This window comes from Sylvia atricapilla, chromosome W, assembly GCF_009819655.1.
Source record: "Sylvia atricapilla isolate bSylAtr1 chromosome W, bSylAtr1.pri, whole genome shotgun sequence".
Lineage (NCBI taxonomy): Eukaryota > Metazoa > Chordata > Aves > Passeriformes > Sylviidae > Sylvia > Sylvia atricapilla.
Window position 1 is genome coordinate 4296193 of NC_089173.1, and position 19003 is coordinate 4315195.

General features: G+C 45.1%; 1 protein-coding gene and 1 long non-coding RNA gene across 4 annotated transcripts in view; both read left to right on the forward strand.

Annotated features, from left to right (window-relative positions):
• The window catches only part of LOC136373346 (uncharacterized), a 361796-nt gene that overhangs the window by 94427 nt on the left and 248366 nt on the right, over window positions 1–19003 (forward strand). The gene's annotated exons all lie outside the window — the stretch shown is intronic.
• Window positions 8354–19003, forward strand: part of LOC136373331 (arrestin domain-containing protein 3-like) — a 46223-nt gene continuing 35573 nt past the window's right edge. For all 3 annotated transcript variants that reach the window (XM_066338233.1, XM_066338232.1, XM_066338231.1), the window contains exon 1: window positions 8354–8879. In XM_066338233.1, the coding sequence (XP_066194330.1) occupies window positions 8600–8879 (280 nt within the window). In that variant the 5' untranslated portion in view covers window positions 8354–8599. The remainder of the gene's footprint in view (window positions 8880–19003) is intronic.

Sequence of the window (19003 nt, forward strand, 5' to 3'; positions counted from 1 at the left end):
ACTGCTGCTGGCTGTGGCTGCCCCTGTGATTCAGCTGGAACCTGGGCGGTTGTAACATCTGTGGGCTCCATTGCTGCACCATCAGACTCTGCCTTTACAGGGCAGGGGGAGGGTTTCCCACCAGCTGGGGAAGTGTATTTCTTTAAAAGCTGGCCCATCTCATATATCTCCTTCACCAGAACCCCCACCCAATCCGGGTGGTTCATTTCTGAGTTGAGCTGCGGGGCAGGGTCAGGCAGTGGGCCAGCAACCCTATTCTGTGGGGCAGTGTCAGGACTTATGGCAGTATCCCCAGTCTCTGGGGCAGAGTCAGGTCCTACGGCAGTATCCCTGGTCTCTGGGGCAGGTGTCTGTGCAGTGATCCAAATTGGCCTCACTTTATCTCTGAAAACTGTTGAATAGACTATGACTATTAACAACACATGGGTAGTATCTAGAGGGAATTGAAACCCTTCAAAAGCTGGTAGGGTAGGCACAAAGAATTGGTTGAAAATTTCCTTTGCTGTCATTTCCTCACAGAAAGTACCATTCTTAAAGTAACCCCAAAAACATAGGCTAAATGTGTGATAGACATGTATCCATGTGCCTGCCTTCCAGAGGAAGTTAAAAATCCATGAATGCCTCACCTTATCCACCCATAAAACAAACTGGATGACAGCCACAGTAGCCTTAGTTATAGGGCCCATGTTTAAATAAGGGCCTGCAAATGGGAGGAATACAGCCACAACCACGTGCCATCCAAATCAGGGCAAGTTAGACCACATGATGCTGCCTGATGAGATTTCGATATCCAACACACACAAAAGAAAATACTAGGTTACTTAAGAACCACAATTTCTTTTTTTTTTTTTTCCTCAATGCCCTCAAGTCCCACGTTGGGCACCAAGATCTGTCTTGGTTTGGGAAGACAGGTATCTGTCAGGGAAAGCTGGAGCTTCCCTTCGAATGGAGAATGTAAACCACCACCACCACCCTTTTTCAATTATAATTTTTTCAGTAAAAAGCTTGTAGGCAAAAGATTTTGGAAATAGAAATAGCAGTTCTTTACTGGTATGTATAAACAAACAAACAAACAAACAAACAACAAAACCAACTACAGCATTGATAACAAAAACAGTACCAAGAACTTCGAGGACTTTGCTTCACAAAAACCCAGGGCAGTTTGGTCTCGGTGCCTTTGTAGGGTCTTCAGAGCACCAAGCTAGGAATAGTGGAAAAAGAGTCTCAGGCTAGTAGCTGTGGAGTGGCAGGATTTCCCGGCAGGCAGGGGCAGAGTGTCCCAGCAGGTCAGAGGGATGCAGGATCACTTTGTAGCAGACGAGCAGCACTGATGGAACCACGACGGCAGGGCAGGACTGGCCCAGCTCTCGCAGGGTGGCAGAGAAGCTCAGAATTCCAGGGCGAGCAGATAATGGCATATTTCCCAAGACTGGACTGCAGTGAAATCCTCCAGCAGGAGTACCAACCCAGCCGTGCCTTCTCCGTGAACGCTGAAAACCAGTCCGACAGGCTACCTGAAGCTCTGTCCTTTACCTGCCTCAAGACCCCAAACCCCCTCTGAGCTTCCACCACCCCTTTGTTTTGTTAAATAGTCTTAAGTACGACATTTAGTCTCCTAGGTAACTTATGGGGAATAAATTCTTTAAAGTAAAAAGGAAAAAAACCTGACCCCCAATAGGGGAAGATTATTAGCCCATATTATTTTGTTCCTTGAAACCAGAGGAATTATTTCCAAACCTAATTGGATTGGTAGCCTTTGTCCTTATGGGAGATTTCAACTTCCCAGACATCAAGTGGGAATATACTGCTGTGACCAACAGGTCTTGGAAATTTCTGAAGTTTGTAGGAGATAACATGTACTCAGTGAGCCAACTGAAAGATACCCGCCTAGACTTGCTATTTGTGAATAGAGAAGGACTCATGGTGGTGCCTAAAGATTTTTGCTTTTTATATATTTGTCATGTATTTGTAGCTTTGTAGACTATTTATACATAGTTATATAGCTTCAAATACTTTTCCTGCCCTTTCTCTCACATTTTAGAACAATAAGCAAACCCTTGCTAACACATTCCTAAAATTCTGTTTAGTCTTATTCTCGAGAAGGGAATTTCTAACAAGGACATTTTGTTTTCCACCAGCACCTGAGAGACACAACAAGAAATAGGGCTAATGGGTTTCTGGGGAAACTGATCTCCAATTGGATGTGCTGGCTAGATAAACTAATTAATTAACTTTATAAAAATTGTAGAAATCCTTTATCATGTGTGCATGTGGCCATATTTGTGCACCTGAAAGCTTTCATTAAAGATCTGCTTTTTATCTAACTACTTTAACACTGTTGCAAGGTTTTTCCTTTTGTCTCTAGGCAACAATGGGAGATGTGATGGTAGGTTGCTGTCTTGACCACACTGATCACGAAATGGTTGAGTTTAAAATTCTCAGTGTAATGAGAAAAAAGGACAGCAGAGTTGCTACTCTGGACTGCAAGAGAGCAAACTTTATGCTATTGAGGAAATTATTTAGCAGAGTACCCTAAGAATCTGCATTTGAAGGCTTAAGGGTTCATGAGTGCTTGTCAGTCTTTAAGAACCATCTTTTAAAAGCACAGGAATAGGTGATTCCAGTGTGTCACAAGTCAAGCAAACAGGGCAGAAGACCAGCTTGGCTGAACAAGGAGATCAGGAAGAAGAAATTGCATGATCTCTGGAATCAAGGTCAGGCTGCACAGGAAGATTACAGAGCTGTGGTTCATATATGCAGACACAAGACAGGAAAGGTCAAATCTCAATTAGAGTTGAAACTGGCCAGTGTTATTTCAGGCAACAGGAAAGGCTTTCTTAAAGTCTTAATAGTAAGTGGAAGTCTAAAGAAAATATTGGACTGATACTTGTTGAAGATGGTCACTTGACTAATAGGGATGAAGAAAAAGCAGAGGAGTTCAATGCATCTTTTGCTTCAGTCTTTAATAATATTGATAGACCTTGGGCTGCCCAGTCCCCTGAGGCAGAGGACCACAAATGTGGGAACAGTGACTTTCTGTTTGTGGACACTGAAATTGTAAAGGACCAGCTGTATCAGCTGAATACTCACAGGTCCATGAAGCCAGATGGGATTCATCCCAGAATTCTGAGGGAGCTAATGGATGTTATGGCAGGATCCTTCTCAGTCATCTACCAAAGGTCTTGAGAGTCTGGATGCAGGAGTTGAATTCATGATTAGCAAGTTTGCTGATGATACTAAACTGAGAGGTACTGCTGACACTCAAGGCACAAGAGGACTTGCAGAGGGATCTATATAGATTGGAGCATTGGGCTATGATCAGTGGGATGAAATTTAACAAAAACAAATGCTGTATTCTGCACCTAGGATGGATTAACACCAGACACAAGTATAAATTGGGAGAGGACTGGCTGGAGAACAGCCCTGCAGAAAGGCATCTGTGGTGCTGGTTGACAGCAGGCTCAGTATGAGTCAGCAGTGAGCCCTGGCAGCCAAGAGGGCAAACCGTGTTCCCGGGTGCATGAAACACAGCATAACCAGTCAGTTAAAAGAGATGCTTATCCCTCAGTACTTAGCATTGGTGCTGCCTCACCTTGAGTACTGTCTGTTTCTCTTGGCCCCAGAATTAAAAAAGGATGTGAAGGTCCTTGAAGTGCCTCCAGAGGAGGGCAACAAAGCTGGTGAAAGGGCTGGAAGGAATGTCCTATGAGGAGTAGCTGAGGACTATGGGCTTGTATAGTTTGGAGAAAAAGAGGCCAAGGTGTGACCTCATTGCTCTCTTCAGCTTCCTGAGGAGGGGAAGTGGAGAGGGAAGTGCTAATCTCTTCTTGTGGAATGGGCTGCAGCTGGTCTGTGAGCCTGAAGTATAAGTTAGCTGAAGAAGAAACTGATAAGAGCCGTGTGTACCCCTGAAAGGAATTTCACCAAGATTGTGTGGAAGCCTGGGAGTTACCTGGGACAGATGAAAGCTTAGCCCAGGTTCCCTACACGGAGGGAATAAACCTGAGACCTTGGGAGGTGGGACATCAGGAAGATGCTACTAGAGTAAGCCCTGTTGGTTCAAGACCTCAGACTTATAAGGCCAAGTCCCAGCCCTGTAACCAAGTTTGGACACCTACCCCCAGGTAAAACCCTATGAAATTCCAGGCTAACCCCGCCCCTGGTCTTTGGATGCTGCCTTCGGTCAGACGCATTAAACCGTATTTCTGAGCTATGCATCGTATCCATCTCATTTATTAGCCACGTGCAACCCAGCCATACAGGGATTGGGGTCTGAGGGATCACTCCCCATGTGATAAGGTTGTTGGCATGGAAACCGAGGAGAGAAGAAGGAGAGAAAGATAAACAACCTGCAGCTGGAAGGGTTCTTGGAAAAGTTTTGTGAATGTTGGTTGAAAACAGCGGTAGAGACTTTTTTGTGCCAATGAACGTTGTGTTGATTTTTTGTGACCAGTGAGCAGAGTGTAAATTTTGTTATGTGTATAAAAAGACAGCATGCTGTTATAACAAACAGAAGCCTTCTGAAGATTTTAACGTGTCACTCTGTGTTGTGGCCATCCCAACAATGATATTTTCTCTCTGGTATCCAATGACAGGATGTGTGGGAATGGTTCAAAGCTGCACCAGGAGACATTTAGACTTGACCTTAGGAAGCATTTCTTTATAGTGATGGTGGTCAAACACTGGAAGAGGCTTCCTAGAGAGGTGGCTGATGCCTCAAGCCCATCCCTGTTTAAGAGGCATTTGGACAATGCCCTTAACAGCATGTTTTAACTTTTGGTCAGCTTTGAATTGGTCAGGCAGTTGGACTAGATGATCTTTGCCTCTCCTCCTATTTGGCACCACCAAGAAGAGCCTGGCTCCATCCTCTTGACACCATCAGGCCCTTACATACATTGATAAGGTCTCCTCAGTCTTCTCCAGTCTGAACAGGCTCAGCTCCCTCTGCCTTTCCCCATAAGTGAGGTGCTCCAGTCTGCTAATCATTTTCATAGCCTTCTGCTGGATGCCTTCCAGGAGCTTCATGTCTCTCTTGTCCTGAGGAGCCCAGAACTGGACACAGTACTCCAGGTGAAGCCTCACCAGGGCTGAGTAGAGGGACAGGATCACCTCCCTTGGCTTGCTGGCACTGCTCTTCCTAATGCACCTCAGGATACCATTGGCCTTCTTGGCCACATGGACAGACTGCTGGCTCATGGACAGTTTGTTGTCCACCAGGACTCTTGGGTCCTTCTCCGCAGAGCTACTTTCCAGCAGATCACCCCCAGCCTGTACTGGTGCATGGGATTGCTCCTCCCCAGGTACAGGACCCTGCACTTGCCTTTGTTGAACTTCAAAAAGATCCACTCTGCTCACCTCTCCAACGGGTTGAGGTCCTTCTGAATGGCAACACAGCCCTCTGGGGTATCAGTCACTCCCAGTTTTTTATCGTCAGTGAACTTGCTGAGTAGGGACTCTGTCCCTATGCTGAGGAATACATCTAGTGCAGGTAGCTCAGTGTGAGGCTGCAGTGCAAGCTGCAGACTGAGCTCTGGGTGGGGGAGCCCAAGGCAAGAGGCTATGAACTGGCACAGACCTGTGCATAACATAGGGCACAGGGACCTCTGCGACCTAGGTGACCCAACTCTCAGAGACAGGCAGGAGCCAATGACTCAGCAAAGAAATCCCAAACTATGGTGCACATGGACTATAAGGGTATAAAAGCCCAAGGTTTCCTTTGTTCAGATTCCCTCCTTGGAGGCACCAGCTCGGGCTGTTATTTTGTTATAGCACCATGATTAAATTATTTTAAGGATCGAGACATCTGAGACTCTGCTCTGGGAAACCTGGGGTTGAGCCAGTAAATAAACCTTGTCTGTGCTGTGTGTAGATATGAAGGGGGTCTCAGTCTCAGTTCAGGTGGTGCAAGTGTGACTGCCAGAATGGCTCCTGGATGGTCAGACGTCAGACAGACAACTTTCCTTAACACCTTCATCCAAGTAATTGATGAATAAGCTAAACAATGCTGGACCTAGTATCGACCCTTGGGGGACACTGCTAATTACAGGCCTCCAACTAGGCCCTGTGCCACTGACCACAATTCTCTGAAACCTGCCATTCAGCTAGTTCTCAATCTACCTTGCCATCCACTCATCCAGTCTGCACTTCCTGAGCTTGCCTATGAGGATATCAAGGGAGACAGCATCAAAAACCTTGTTGAAGTCCAGGAAGACAATATCCACTGCTCTTCCCTAATCTGTCAAGCCAGTTGTACTATCATAGAAGGCAATCAGGTTGGTTAAGCATGATTTTTCTTTGGTAAATTTCTTGTCTTCCAGATGCTTAGAGATGGCCTCCAGGATGCGCTGTTCCATCACATTTCCAGGAATTGAGGCCAGGCTGACTGGCCTGTAGTTTCCTAGGCCCTCCTCCTTGCCCTTTTTGAAGACCGGAGAGATATTTGCTTTCTTCCAGTCCTCAGGCACCTCTACTGACTGCCGTGACCTTTCAAGGATGATTGAGAGTGGCCTAGCAATCATGTCCAACAGTTCCTTCAGGACTCGTGGGGGCATCCCATTAGGGCCTATGGACTTGTGGATGTCATGTTTGACTAAATGGTTTCTAACTCAATCCTCCTCAACCAAGGGAAAGTCTTCCTTTTCTCCAGACCCTCTCCCTGGTCTCCTGGGTCAGGGATTCCTGAGAGATTGCTTTAGCAGTGAAGACTGAAGCAAAGGTGTTCAGTAACTCTGTCTTCTCTGTAACCTGTGTTGCAAGGGACCCTTTTCCATTCAGTAGCAGGTCCACATGTTCCCTAGTATTCCTTTTCTTACTGATCTATTTGAAGAAGCCCTTCTTGCTATCCTTGACATCCTTAGCCAGATTTAATTCCAAATTGGCCTTGACCTTCCCCTTTGCATTTCTGCGTACTCTGACAACATCCCTATTTTATCCCAGGTGGCCTGTCCCTGCTTCCACCTCAGATGGGTCTCCTGCTTATGTCTGAGTTTTGACAGGAGTTCCTTGTTCATCCATGCAGGTCTCCTGCCCCTTTTTCTCACTTTCTTGCCCATGAGGATGCGCTGTTCTTGAGCCCTGCAATGAGATGAAGTGATCCTTGAATATTGAACAGCTCTCTTGAACCCCTCTTCCCTCTAGAACACGTTTCCATGGGATTCTTCTAAGACTGTCTTGAAGAGGCCAAAGTTAGCTCTCCTGAAGTCCAGGGTTACAATCTTACTCATTATCCTACTTCCTCCTCACAGGATACTGAATTCCACAATCTCATGGTCACTATAGCCAAGGCTGCCCCCAACTTTCACATCTCCAACCAGATTTTCCTTATTTGTTAGCATAAGGTCCAATAGCAAATCTTTCTTTGTTGCCTCTTCCACCATCTGTATCAGAAAGTCATTGTCAATGCTTTCCAAGAACCTCTTGGACTTTTTGTGCATTGGAGTGCTGCTCTTCCAGCAGATGTCAGGGTGGTTGAAATACCCTGCAAGAATCAGGGCCTGTGACTATGAGGCTGCTTCAAGTTGTCTGTAAAAGGCCTCGTCCACTTCCTCCTCCTGACCAGGTGGTCTGTAACAAACACCCTCAACAGTGTCACCCTTGCTAGTCTGCCCGTTAATCCTAACCCATAAAGTCTTGACTGCTCATCATCCTCTACTAGACAGAGCTCCGTATATTTAGGGTGCTTTTCTCCATAAAGGATATCTTGGTTTGGAAAGACAGGTGTCTGCTAAGGAAGACAGGAGCCTCCCTTGAGGATGTAAACCCCCTCCCTCTGAATTATTATAATTCTGAAATTAAGGGACTCTCAGGCAAAGATATGGGAATAGGAATAACAGTTCTTTACTAGGAAAATTAAGCTTTGGGCAAGGTCTGTGACTGAGCAACGCGCTGAGCATTTCCCCGACACAATTGTTCCGATCTTTCCTGTTAGCCAGGCTGAAGGGGAGAACTGTAGTGTCTGCTGCCAGAATCTGGGCCTGGTGCCCACCGACTGCTGCCCGATTTCAGCGGCCAGTTTCTTCCGAGACACCTCCCAACCAGCCAGCCAGGATCCCCAAGCCGTGCCATGAGATGAGAGATGACCGTGAGGAAAAGGAGGCCTAGCGCTCCCCCCCCCCCCCCCCCGCCGACGTTTTTTTCTCAGTTTTTCAGTACGTATCTAAATACTGTACTGCAAACTCGCAGTAGAGCTCTGACTCCACCAGGGAGTGCTCTGACTCTCTGCATGAGACAGAAGCAATAACACAAAACCGAACACGACAGGAAAGACGCAAGCGGTGGAGGAAACCGCCGGCACTACTCGCTTCGCGCATGCGCGGGGGTGTTTTTTTTTCACAAAGCTGTTCTTAAAGTGAGCTGGCAGAGTGCGGGCCAGCTGCCTTTGTAAGGATATCGCAGTCTTGGGCGGCTGCCGTTGTCTTCTCAGTAATTCCGATGAAGTGTTCATAGGGGACACGCTGATCTTGCTGGCAGGCTTTTTACGCAGCAGTGGTGTTGTTCAGTGTAAAGTGAAGGTTGAAGGTCGCGTTTTGTATGAGACCTTGACTTTTTTTTTTTTGTTTGTTTTCCTTACAGTGTAATTTTATATACTTCGTTAAAAATCATGGTGCTGGGGAAGGTGAAGAGTTTGACAATAAGCTTTGACTGTCTCAGTAACAGCAATATCCCCGTGTATTCTAGCGGGGACACAGTCTCAGGAAGGATCAATTTAGAAGTTACTGGGGAAATTAAAGTGAAAGCTCTAAAAATTCGTGCAAGAGGCCATGCAAAAGTACGTTGGAGCGAATCTAGAAATGCTGGATCCAACACTGCGTATACACAAAATTACACCGAAGAAATAGAATATTTTAACCATAAGGACGTTCTGGTCGGGCATGCAAGAGGTAAGCTTTTTGCTTATTCATTCACTACATGCAGACATATTTCATAGAAAAAGATGCATCTTTGCTTGGTTTATCCTTTTTTTAATATGCAGTCTCGGAGCGTTCACTATTTCTAAAGATGAGAAAATGCTGGTTGCATTTTAGGTTGTATTTTTGATTACTTGAATGTTTGCTTAAAAGCATGTTGAGGTGCATTTTCAAAGTACCTGAAAACAGGACTTTTTACTCCCTTTTAACATTCTTTTCATAAGGATTTGCATTGTTTTTAATGTGTTTTTTAATATACAATGCCTTTTTTTTTTCCGTAGCCATATTAGCATGATTTGTTTCTCTATGGGGAAAATAGCTGTTAAATCAAAACCAGATATGTCATAAATTACTTTCTTGGTAGCATCCTATCGAATCATAAATGTAATTAAAATGTAACATTAGACTTTTAGACACATAACAGATACAGGTCTGACTTGCAGAATTATTTTTAAGGTTGATTCATTGTTGGCAGATAAAAGATTTCTTGTGGATTACTTTGCTGTGCTATCACCACCGCATCCGTAATTTTCCATTTCTTCTCTTGTTCTAAACTAGTATACTTGTAAATTACTTTAATTTCTTTTATTCAACTCCTCTATGGGGGACCCAGATGTAAAAATCTGTCTGAAAGGCAAAATAAGAGGTCATGGTTGTATAATTGGAGCATTGCTTCTGAGTTGAGGAGTTCTGGAACCTGCATTCAATGAAAACCTGGTCTGCTAAGCCCCTATAGAAATGGAAAGTGCCCTGCAAATTCCCTTATTTTTGGGTATGGAAATGGGATATTACATTGTGAGTGGGATTGTGGGTCTTGAATTTGCTAATCTATTGTTTGCATAGTTACATTGTGAAAGTACAAGGGACTCTAAGCTTGTTATTTCTGAAGTTTCCACCCTTTGTTAGAAGCGGTTCAATCCTGTTTGGGGCCAGTCCCGGGAAGAAGGGAGGGAGTATTCCTTCTCTCCGCAGATTGTTTGCATACGTCAGGTGGTGGTGATGACTCAGTTCCTAGAACAAGAAAATGTTAAAACTGAGTACATAATTTGGTTGGGTGTTTTGGTGTGTTGTTTTGGCTTTGTTGGGGAGGGGTGTTGGTTTTTGTGTGTGTGTTTGTTCTGGTTATTTTTTTTTTTTTTTTTTTTTTTTTTTAATTGGAAGTATATTTACTGCAGAGATCCTCTGGAAATAGCAGTTGCTATGAATTTTATGTTACCATGATGCAAGCAAGCTCAAGTCACTCATGAGGTGTCTTTCTAGCTCAAATCTTTATACTGCTGCCTTAGAAATAATTCTCTCATGTGAAAAATTCATTCACCTCTGACTTGCAGATGACAGAAACATGCAAGCATGCATGAGTCGTTCATAGCAGGATGTATCCTTACAAGTAAGAAGGCGATCCTATGCTTCTGTCAGCTTAAGCAGCAGCAATGACTTTGTATATGGCCTGTAGATCCAAATGCTGACCTCGATAGTAGGTGCTTGGTTTTGTCTGGAAAGGGAACAAAAGGTGACAGGGAAGGGATAGATCTGACATGTTCTGACACCAGAAGCAAGACTAGTGTTGCATGCACAGCACGTACAGTCTTAAGCAGTTATCCCGGGACACCACTGTCCTTCCCTTGGCTGCAGCGGCAGGACTGTGAACACTCGCTGCAGAGTGGAGTTTAACTCTACGCCTTGTACCCTACCATAGGCTGGAAGACCACTCTCTGTCCCCGCCTTGTCATTGGCCTGCTGGAGTTTGTTAGCATGTTGCTAAGGTGATGCCAGCTGCTGATTGTAGGGGGCTGGGACGTGGGGGAAGTTCCTTTGCCTGCTCTCTAGTGTGTGCTGAGGGGCGGAGCGAAGTGGCTCCAGAGAGCACTCTGCCTTTCTTGTGAATGCCCACCTCTGGGGACAGACAGAAGTATTCAAACTCCTGCCGTGCACATCCACTGGGCCAGCAAGGAGTTGTGAGCAGGGGCGGCCATTGGGACACACGGCCCTGCAGCCTCTTGCATCGCTCATTCGGTTATCTCTCCTGTCCCACGCCCCTGGCCAGCACTATCTGTAATCGCCTTTCAGTAATGGTCAGCACATGCTCCTGAGAGAAGTGAAGGATTGGGGTGTCTGCACGGGGCAACCCGGCAGCATGGCCCTGTGATATTGATTTGTTAAAAAAATATGGATATTGATCTAATACCAATATCCAACTATGATGGACAAAGACTCTCTAACAGTTTGAAGTTAGAAAGTGTATGTTTATTACGACGCCGGGCAGCGTGAGGGATAGCTCCCAAATACACACGCGCGTAATTTACAGATGATCACAGGGTCTTTTTATGTACAAAAGTGTTGAATACCCAAAACACAAATGCATATTCATGACTCTGGTCCATCCCATTCCCCGCTTCGTATGGTAATTAGCCAAAAAGCAATTAAGCATGCATAGTTTGTTCTTTGAAATGGGTCAGTGGTCCTTTTTAGGGGGTGGGGTCTCAAAATGATGAAGTAAGATGCGTCTTCCTCGCTTTGCCTTTTTAACCTTTTAGTGTTGGTGACACCAGGATCCTGTTTTCTCAAGACTATCTGATTTATGATCACATTGTGTCCTTGGAGTCTATTGATTAAGTTGACAGGTCTCCTGATTTATCGGTTCCTTACATCTGGCTTATGTTAAAAAAAAGGGAGTTTACCTCAGCAATGTCTAGTTAGTAAAAGGGGAGTCTACGTGCTAAAGTCTTTTATTCTTCAAAATGTAAAGGGAAGTCTACGTCAGCAAGTCCATGTCTACTTTAACTAAAGTCCTTAATTCTTTAAAATTAATATCTCATTCCCCACTTCTTCTTTAAAGTGAGTAAATTCCTTTACTCAATATAGAGAGTCTTCTTCATCTATCCAAGCCGCACAGCTGGTGTCTCTCAAGACTAAGCCATATGCTTTTGATAGTGAGGTTAAGGCTGCTACTCGTCGTAGCATCCTCCAATTCCAAACAGGTATTGCAACAGATAAAATTAAACTTATACTAACTAAAATAAGCAACACAACTATGGGGTGGACTAAGGTGTTTAGTATACCAGTTGCTGTTGGAGACTACCCAAAAAGAACATCCCACCAATGATGAGACAAATGTTCTTCAAACCTTTTAAAAACTCCTTTGATGGTCTCTGTATCATGGTGAATTGTAATTAATGTCTTTTTGCCTCCTTCTCTAATTTCCTTTAAGATTTCTCTCAGTTCAGGGTGTTTCATCAATTGAGCAACTAGAGTCAAATTCATCCCTATGGGCACAGGCAGTATGTTCTCTACAGTGGTTAGGTTAGTCTTTATATATTGTTGTGATACTACAGGTGCTCGATAGGAAAAATCACATCCCTTAATTCTGACAAAATTGCAAACACACAAATTGAATTTGGTCTCCCTTACAATTTGGTTGTCTATTCTTATAATGGGGCACGCTGTCCTTAGACAGACACAACCTTGTCGTGTATACACCAATGAAGTTTTCTGTTCGCCTGGATGCGTTTCAAAGTGACAAATATTTTGATCTGTATCTAAGCAAGTGTCTTTGACACCTTCTAATGTCCCCTCACATATGTATCCTAGTTGTCTCTTCGCAGTGCAGGGCTCTAGATTAACAGTTTGCCATTTTCCTTCAATTTCTCGTGCCCACATCCTGTGCTCAGAAGGGTACAATACAGTTCCCTCATGGTTTAATCCTAAGGGGACTATTGCATGTATCAGGTCCACTGAGGCATCATGTATGGTTAAAACAAAGGCTGTCACTATACTAGTCACAGGGTTATAGGTGAAATTGACCAACACCCACCAAGACTGAAGCTCCTTCTCCATATCAGAAGCATTATCCCAAACAATTTTGTGAATTTCAGCAGGGAATGTTCCTTCTCCACCTTCTCTGATAATCGCAGCGGCCACTGATTGCATCCACAATTGTGCCTGAGTACATCCTAGAGCCAGTGAAATATTTTTACTAGCTGTACCCAGTGCATTAATTATTACCTCGTGATCTCGCTCTTCTGTATTTTCCCATTCTGGTATTATTTGGGTCAGTTTCCAATGATTGTTACCCAGTGAGAGTAGAGAGGATTGCAAAGGTTGTTGTAGTTGGACTAAATCATTCCCTACTGAAGCTAATTTATTCATCAATACTTCTGAATCTATGGTATTTAGTATTCCTAATCTTGTTCCTAGCAACCCTGTAGTATCCCTCTTACTTTTAACATCAGGAGGCATACTTTTTGGAGCCAAGTAGTCCAGTCTGTAAAGGAGTTCTTGAGAAATGGAGCACATTCTGGTCTAACATGAGAAGCATTTACCTGTACTCCTATTTCTATTCGTTTTAAAGACCATTTTGGGTTAATTATCAGTTTTTGTACTCCCGTCTTTTTAATAGCATATGGCCCAATTTTGGTAATTACAGGAGTTATCTGTTCCTCTACTTCTGGGATAGCTGGCACCTGGTTGATCACAGCCTTTTTTGGCACTGGTGGAGTAATCTTGGTCTGGTCCTTCTGGAGCTCAGTACATACTTGAGTGATGTTAAAGTCAATGTCATACCCTCTTATTGCACACCCCTCTATTTTGAGCCTAAACTGTGGACATTTACTCAAGCATTTGTCACAAAATTCAGGACTAATGCGGATGGATCTCATGGGTGGGTGGTAAGCCTCGTGGAACCCATCCTGTACGAATGCATATTTACATCCCCAAACATTTCTTCCTTCCCACAAGCTTGCATTCGTGACTTTTAGCATCTTATTTAGAGCCTTACGAGAGTAAGCATCATAAGCTCTCCCTTGACACCTATTTATCTCAGTCACATTGTACCTGCGAGGTACTGCATTGACTCTCGTTATGGTTAAGGGAATTACTGCAATAATTACAACTTTCCACATAATGTCCATACTGTCAATACATCTATTCGTGATTCCGAGTGAGCTTCAGCTTCAGTTCATTATCGCCTGGTGTGATCTTCCAGATTCCTTCTGGGGCTTTCTTCACTCGGGAGTGATGGATCCAGGCCTTCTGTTCCTTGACCTTGATTGCAGTGAAGGTAGTAAGAAGCACTTGGAATGGTCCTTCCCACTGTGGTTCCAAGGTCTTTTCTGCAAAAGACTTAATATATACATAATCCCCAGGTTGTATATCATGTACTGGCCCATCTAATTCCCTGTTTTGGGCTCCAGCCATATGTTTCTCAATTTCTCTGAGTTGTCTATTTAGTGCCACCATATATCTATGTAGGGTTTCTTCCCCCACTTACATGGGTGTTGTTCCTTCTTGAACTGCATATGGCCTTCTATTCCCAGATGGTTGCTTATTTGCTGTACAATTTTTGAAATAAAGTGTGGTCCTCTATCTGAGGATATGGTGGCTGGAACTCCAAAACGAGGTATTATTTCTTGCAACAGTGCTTTGGTTACCTCTCGGGCCTTAGCTGTTTTGGCAGGAAAGGCTTCCGGCCATCCTGAAAAAGTGTCAGTTAACACCAATAGGTAACGATATCCTCCCTTCCTGGGCAGCTCTGTAAAGTCAATTTGCCATTGTTGCCCAGGTCCACAGCCTTTTCCAATTTGTCCCACTTTAGGCTTTGGGGTGTTTTTGGGATTAGTTCGGAGGCAAAGACTACACTGACGAGTTACTTGTATCACTGTGCCCTGCAATTTCCTGGCCATGATTCTTTCTCTTAAATGGTTATACAGGGCATCTATTCCCCAGTGTGTTTTCTCATGTTCTCTCTGTACTAATGACCACAACAAATAGGAGGGTACTATAAGTTTTCCTTCTTCTGTCACAGCCCATCCCTCCTGGTTATAACTTGCCTTTTCTGCCTTAATAAGTCTCTTATCCTTTTTATTGTATATGGGCTTACCTTCAATAGAAATTTTTTCATCTGGGATTAATGCTGCCTCAATTGTCTCATCAATTATCTTACTTTTTGCTGCTTCTTTTGCCTCTCTATCCGCCAGCATGTTCCCCTCTTCCAACTCCGAGCTCACTTTCTGGTGTGCTTTGATGTGCATGATGGCTACCTTTTCAGGCAGTTGCACTGCATCTAACAGTCTCAATATTTCTTGTGCATGTTTAATGTTCTTCCCTTGTGAGTTTAACAGTCCTCTCTCTTTCCAAATGTCTCCATGTGCATGAACTACTCCAAATGCATACCTTGAGTCCGTATAGATGTTAATTATTTTTCCTTTTGCCAGCTCCAGAGCTCGAATTAAGGCAACTATCTGAGCCTTCTGTGCAGAGGTATTTGTTGGTAATGGTTTGGACTCTATTACCTCTCTGCTTGTGGTAACTGCATACCCAGCATGTCTCTTTCCATTGATGACGTAGCTGCTCCCATCAGTAAACCAGGTCTCGGCATTTTCAAGCGGGGTATCTTTCAGATCCAGGCGACTGGAGTAGGTGGCTTCAATGGTCTCCAGGCAATCATGGATCACTGGTTCTCCCATACTGCCACTGAGGAAGGAAGCTGGGTTCACAATGTTAGTCACCACAATCTCAACATCATCTTGTTCCACCAGTATAGCTTGGTACTTCAGGAATCTTTGTGGGGAGAGCCAGTGCCCCCCTTTCGTTTCCAGGACTGTAGACACTGTGTGAGACACTAGCACTGTCATCTTCTGACCCAGGGTGAACTTGCGTGCCTCTTGGATGTTCACTGCCACTGCTGCAACGGCTCTGAGGCACCCTGGCCACCCCTTAGCTGCCGTATCCAGCTGTTTAGAGAGGTAGGCAACTACCCTTCGATATGGACCCAGATTTTGTGCTAGTATCCCTAAAGCAATCCCTTGCTTCTCATGAGAAAACAAAAAGAATGGCCTACTCACATCTGGAAGTCCCAAGGCTGGTGCTGACATGAGTGTTGCAGTCCGTTATTCTGCAACTGTGGAGGCTTAGTATTCAGACAAACAGCACGGCGTCCACTTTACTTTCATGGGTGGAGCTGGGCCTGGCAACTCGCAAAGTACCAACGTGGTAGACGGTTGCAAAAGGCGTTTATTAAGTAAAAAATGCAGGTTATATACTCTGGGGTCTTTGCTACGTCAGACAGGATATTGCCCCACTTCCCGGGTTAGAAGTCGGAGTGGGAAAGTACTGGCACATGTTAGTAAGGATCTACATTCCTTTTAGAGATAGCTTATCTTAGGGGGGTTGGGGTATGCTCTTCCCTTTCCTGTCACAGCCCGAGATCTTCTCGCTTCGCCTGTCCCTGTCCAACCACATCTCCCCCCCACTCTTTCACAAAAGAACGAGGTAGTTATATATATATATAGATATAGATATAGATATAGGCACTAAATGAGGTAGAAGGTTAGGGTTTAACAAGGGAAAAAGGAGTTTGGAAACCTGAGTGAGTTTTTGCCAGGCAAGTTTGGAAATCTTGTGACTGGCAATTTTAAATTCACAGCATTTCATGTTGGCCTATGAACAGAATGTTAGTCTGATCTAGGCGAGCTTTGACAAATGAGACTATCTTGTTCAGCAGGCATGGTCCGAAGGTAACAGCTAGAAGTAGCATTGCCAATGGGCCTACCAAAGTGGATATTAAAGTGGTTAACCATGGGGATTGGTTAAACCAGGATTCGAACCAGCCTTGCTGAGCTTCCCTATCTTTCTGTCTCTGAGCCAGTCTGTTTCGAAGTTCGGCCATGGAGTCTCTAACGACTCCGGTGTGGTCCGCATAGAAGCAGCATTCCTCCTTCAAGGCAGCACACAGACCTCCCTGCTGCATGAACAGGAGGTCCAGTCCTCGCCTGTTCTGCAGGACCACTTCTGAAAGCGAAGAGACTGACTTCTCCAAGTAGGAAATGGACTTCTCGATCCTCTGCAGGTCCTCATCTATAGTCATTTGTAGCTGAGACAGACCCTGGTGTTGGGTTGCCAGGGCCGAAACACCTGTTGCCGTGCCGGCTGCTCCCAAGCCGAGCAGCATTGCGATAGTTACACCTGTCAGTATCTCTCTTTTGTGGAGTCTGTTGGATTCTTCGAGAAGGCTGTACATTTCTTCGTCTGAGTGGTACAGGACCCTAGGAACAATCAGAACTTGGACACAGAAGTCGTTAGAATCATCAAACTTGGGAAGAAATACACACGGACTTACTCCAGACCTCTGACAAACCCACATTGCAGACGTAGCTGGAATTACCCACTTATTATTCTTTCTGTTAGGCTTTACAACTCTGGTGCAGACATTCCCTTTTTGCTCAGCTAGGGTTGCATTACCAAAGCATTCGCCTCGGCCTGAGACCTGACTTAGGGTGATGCCTCTGCGAGGTGTGTCCCATCTGCATTGGTGAGGTGCATCAGCTGTGGAGTAACTGAATGGGGTGTTTAAAGCAACTCCTTCATAGAAAGGGGGTTGGACATCATAACAAAGCCAACAGGAATTGGTTAGGTTAGGGTTAGATTAGTTCAGGGATAGGAAGGTAGCTTCTAACATACGAAGGATTGGGTCTGGGTCTGACCTGGCTAATCGGTCCATCTGAAAGACTTTTGTATCGCTAGTTGGGATTTTGCTGACACTTGTGGGTACAGCTTTAGGGTAGGTCATATTTCTCTTTGTCTGCGTGCTTTTAATTATCTTGTTGGGTCCAACCGCTCGGGGTGCTGAGGGTTGAAGCCTGGTAATTCGCACGTTCACCCACTTTTTTGACCCTTGAAGGACCACTGTCCATGCTTTACCCACTGTCCAACTAGGATGATTGGGCTGCAAGACTGTCATGTTATAGTATATGCATTTTCGAATTTTAGGGATTTTATAGCTGTATCGGTAGGAGTTTCCTTGTACAGAGAGAGGTGTTTTACAACCTGCGGGTGCCCAGGTGAACTGTATGAACTTGTCAGGCTCTTGTGGGTCCCACCCAGGCCCTGACGGCCTGGCATCTGTTACTATGGTCTCACAGCCCCAATGCCCACAAAATCCCCACCCGGGGTTGTTACAATAACTTTTTCCTGCGTTTGAAGCTGGGCACCAATAGGATAGGTACGTGTGTGATGAGAATGGAGAATAGGGATCTACCTTTGGTTGTCCTGGAAACAGATCGGTAATACGGAGCACGAAGGATGGAGTGTTTGGTGTGGTGATGTCTCTGAGCACCTTGCCGCTGGTAAGATGTCTCATGACCCACCTGAACGGCTGATGTGGGTAGAAATCTGAGCTGGCTTGTCCTCTGGCGACAAGCCCCAGCAACAAAATCACACAGGCATATCGTTGGTGCTTGGGTCTCACCCGCGCGGGTTTCTCTGGTGCTTTCTGACGGCTTGGTGGTGTGTCTCGTTCCTCTGGGAGAGGCATGTACGCGTTACGTGGCCGCCCCACCAGCATGTCCTGTAAACAGAAACTCACAGTTCTCATTAGTCTCATCCTGCTCACTGTGAAGATCAGGTTTGATTGATTTAATAGGACACCACCTGATTTTCCCATCCTTTTTGACAGCTGCATACCCTCGCCCTGTAAGCATTAATCTCCAGCCCCGTTCCCATTCACCCAGCTCATTTTTAATTACAACCTGCGGGCCCTCCTCTAGCGCTCTGGAGGCCCAGTGTTTTCAAATGGGATTGTTTGCTTCATTTCCTCTAGGGAATTGATTCAATGCTATCAGTGCGGTTGCCAGTATACGCGCCTGCTCTCCTGAGGGAATGGAATTGGTAAAGCCTTCTGCTTTTGCCAACACCTCTATCTTAGTTTTCAGGGTTTGATTTGCCCGCTCGACTATAGCCTGCCCGGTACTGTTATATGGGATACCTTGCACTAGTGTGATCCCCCATTTGGAGGTGAATTCCTGCACTGGTTTAGAAATAAAATTGGAACCATTATCTGTTTTGATCTGCTTGGGGATACCAAGCCATGCCATGGCTGTCAGCCAGTGCTGGATTGTGGCTTTAGAGTTGGTCTTGGGATGCTGGGTGGCTACGATCGTTCCACTGAACGTGTCCACTGTTACTGCAAGCCATGCTCGAGGCTTCAGCAGCTGACACAAGGTGAAGTCTGACTGCCAGATTTCTGAGGGCTTAAGACCTCTTGGGTTGACTCCACTAGTCCACAGGGGTGACTTCTGGCAGTGAGGGCAGGTAGCCACTACATG